The sequence below is a fragment of the Nicotiana attenuata genome, unplaced genomic scaffold (assembly GCF_001879085.1).
Source record: "Nicotiana attenuata strain UT unplaced genomic scaffold, NIATTr2, whole genome shotgun sequence".
Lineage (NCBI taxonomy): Eukaryota > Viridiplantae > Streptophyta > Magnoliopsida > Solanales > Solanaceae > Nicotiana > Nicotiana attenuata.
Window position 1 is genome coordinate 436,400 of NW_017670749.1, and position 3,094 is coordinate 439,493.

Genomic DNA, 3,094 nt, shown 5'->3' on the forward strand with positions numbered 1-3,094 from the left:
GGGGGGGGGGGGGGAATCGGTTATTCACTCTATTTTTCAAAGTTATTCTATCTTATTCATCATAAATAGGAATACTGATTATTGTAAGTAACTTAACCTAATTGTGCAAAAATAATATGCACGACAAATGTACAAAAATTAAAGTCATTCTTGAAACTAAGGACCCGTTTATTCATAATTTTCTTTCCGGAACTCATCTTCAAGATATTAAATAAGTTATAAATTGGATGAATTTTGATTTTTTTTATTGAAGATGAGTTTCAAGATTGAAAAAGTGGTAAAAAATTACTTCTTCAAGTAAAAATTTATTTTCCATCACAAAACTGTAATATTTTTTTCAAGTGAAATGCATGTCCAAACGTAATTTCAAGTACCCTTTTTCAATTTAACTCAAATACTATTTTTTTTTTTTTTTGAAATCAGAATTTTTATGTCTAAACGCCTATTAAATACTCGTATTCAAAATTATCAATAGAAAATAAGGGAAACAAAGAATGAGTAATCTGTTGAAGTGGGCTTTTCAAGCTGAAAATCTGTCTCATTCCATAATTTACCTTTTAACCGGCAACGGTAAAAAGTGAGTCCCCCTCGTCTATATCTATGTTCCAAACTATGGAAACAAACACCCTTTCCTCACCTGTCTTTCTGTCTCTCTGTTTTCTTTCTTTTTTTCCCCTTCATTTAATTTTATATATATGTCATCATCCCAAATCTTCCTTACGTACCCAATTCTGATCTTCTTTCATAATAATAACAATAATAATCTCACAATCCTCTTTAAATTCCCTTTAATTATATTTGCCACCTTGTTTATTTCTTTAGGAAGTTGGAAAGAGAAAATGTTATCTTCATTACAAGGTTGTAATGGGTTTTTAGAGCGTGAAAATTCTGTGCAACTTGTTCATCAGAGGAATAGCAAGGTGGTTGATGAATATGGAAAATCAACAAGGAAAAATAAATCAAAAGATGCAGCTTTAACACATGCTATGGCGGAGCGCAAACGCAGAGAAAGAATTAATGCTCATCTTCATACTCTCAAGAAACTCTTTCCCCATCTCCCTAAAGTATCTTCTCTTCCCTTGCGCATATAAAATTGTCTCAGTTTTGTTTTTATTTTGTCTACCTATGTGTTTCTATTTCAAAATCTATGTTGTTCTAGTTGCATGAAGAAAATTAAAGCACATATTTTAATGGCACAACCAAAAACGCAACCAATTTTAGTTGTACGTACAAATGGTAAAAATATACATATATATATTTATACAATCAAACGGATTGTAAGATAATGACATATAAATATCTAATATAATCTACTATAATAAGTTAAACGATATTGATTTGCAACCCACGTGTATATATCTGTACATTTCAATATACATGGGCGTTGGGTCATTTTATTTTATTTTATTTTTTCGTACCATTTAGAAATATGTAGAAAATGAGAAGTTTATTGTGTAAAGTAGAAAGTGGGACAATATGCCTCACCCATGTGTAAATTAGAATTTATTTGATTATGTTATCTATTGTAAATTTGTAGCTGCAGTATTGGTAGCTAGAACAAATAAGATGCACATCATGCTGACGTAAGAATAGCAGTCATATAATGCCTCATTCAGATATACTAACTATCCCATCCCTGCCTGACACTATTCTCTTATCAAGATTATACTTTGACTAAATTCTGGAACAAAATTGAATTAATTAATTTAATTGTCATAACAATAAGATTTATATATTTTCTTATATTTGAGTGGAACAATGAAATACGTTTTAACATGACAAAAAATTTAGTACAGAGGGAACGTTTTTTTCCCCCATAGGAGTTCCTTTACTTTTGTACATGAGTTGGTCCTATTATATCATATATCATTGGTTCCTTTATATATTGCATCGCTTCGAACCTGTAGTAGTGTGTTCAATAATTAAGATCATTTATTAGGTAATTGAGTAAATTTATATCATATACATTAATTGGTAAGTTGATAAAATGATATTGCTAATTTGTTATCACTATGTAAAATTTAAATCCGTACTTATAAGTATGAATTATTAATGCAGAAGGACAAATCAAGAGTACTAACGGAGGCAGTCACTCAGCTTAAAGAACTAAGGAAGAAGGTAGCCCAACAAATGGAAACCCAAAAAGATAGTGAAGGAAACTACAATGGATTGTCATCTTTCTTTCTACCCGGTGAAAATGATGAAGTATTAGTAAATTACTCTAAAGAAAGTGACAGTGATGAACGAACGGTCAAAGCTACGGTTTGTTGCGAGGATAGACCGGGGTTGAACCGGGACTTATCGGTGGCGGTTCGATTAGTTCAAGGGCGGGTGATCAAGGCAGAGATGGCAACGGTCGGAGGCCGGACAAAGGCGGAGATGGTGGTAGTGTTGTGTAAGGTTGGTGGAGGAGAAAAAGACATTGCACAACTTAGACGGGCTTTAAAGTCCGTTGTGGAAAATAGGGCTTTGGGCTTGGGAAGTTCTCTGAATTTGGGCCGTAGATTGGGTGATAATAAATGGGCTTGTTTTGGTGGACTTGAGTAAAAATTGTATGGGATAGCCACTTTTTAAAGTGCTATTTACATTTTATCCAGCATTTTCAATGCTTACCAATAGTAGTCACTAGTCCATTAAAATTAATATGAAAAGACTGTGTTACCCTTTCTTCTATCTCTTTCATGTTAGGGAGAAGAACTGTGCCGCCGTCTGTGAGGCTCTTTCTCCATAATGGGTTCGCCGAAAAACGGCTAATTCGCCGGTCGGAATACCAGAAACCAGGAGATAGTCCTTGAAAATGGCAGTTTTCACGTGACATCCAATTTCTGAGTCTTGGTGCTATGGAACAGAAGAGACTATGAGAGAGGAATAGGTCTTGTTTGGATATCGAATAGGAACAAATTAGAACATTATTATCCTTGGTACATTAAAAAGTTCTTTTTTTTTTGGCTATCAATCCATGACCTATTTAAGTGTAGATAATATTTAGTAAATGATTAGTTTATTGGGCCCTCTGTCTTTTCACATTGAGCTTAATGCCTAGGTCCTGAACTTAAGCTAAGAAGCCCAAAAGTTAAGGACAATAGGTCCTGAA

At 33.4% G+C, this 3,094-nt stretch overlaps 1 protein-coding gene across 1 annotated transcript; it reads left to right on the plus strand.

Moving 5' to 3' along the window:
- Positions 1–704: 704 nt before the first annotated feature.
- LOC109242968 (putative transcription factor bHLH107) lies at positions 705–2,620 on the plus strand. Its single transcript, XM_019409860.1, has 2 exons — positions 705–1,064; positions 2,059–2,620. Exons 1-2 carry the CDS (start codon positions 840–842, stop codon positions 2,545–2,547), a joined length of 714 nt encoding a protein of 237 aa, XP_019265405.1. The 5' UTR covers positions 705–839; the 3' UTR covers positions 2,548–2,620.
- Positions 2,621–3,094: the final 474 nt, after the last annotated feature.

Bases quoted from the DNA above. Each gene is read 5' to 3' on its own strand.
- LOC109242968 (XM_019409860.1), top strand. From the start codon at position 840: ATGTTATCTTCATTACAAGGTTGTAATGGGTTTTTAGAGCGTGAAAAT. The intron at 1,065-2,058 runs GTATCTTCTCTT...TTATTAATGCAG, and splicing joins TCTTTCCCCATCTCCCTAAA to AAGGACAAATCAAGAGTACT.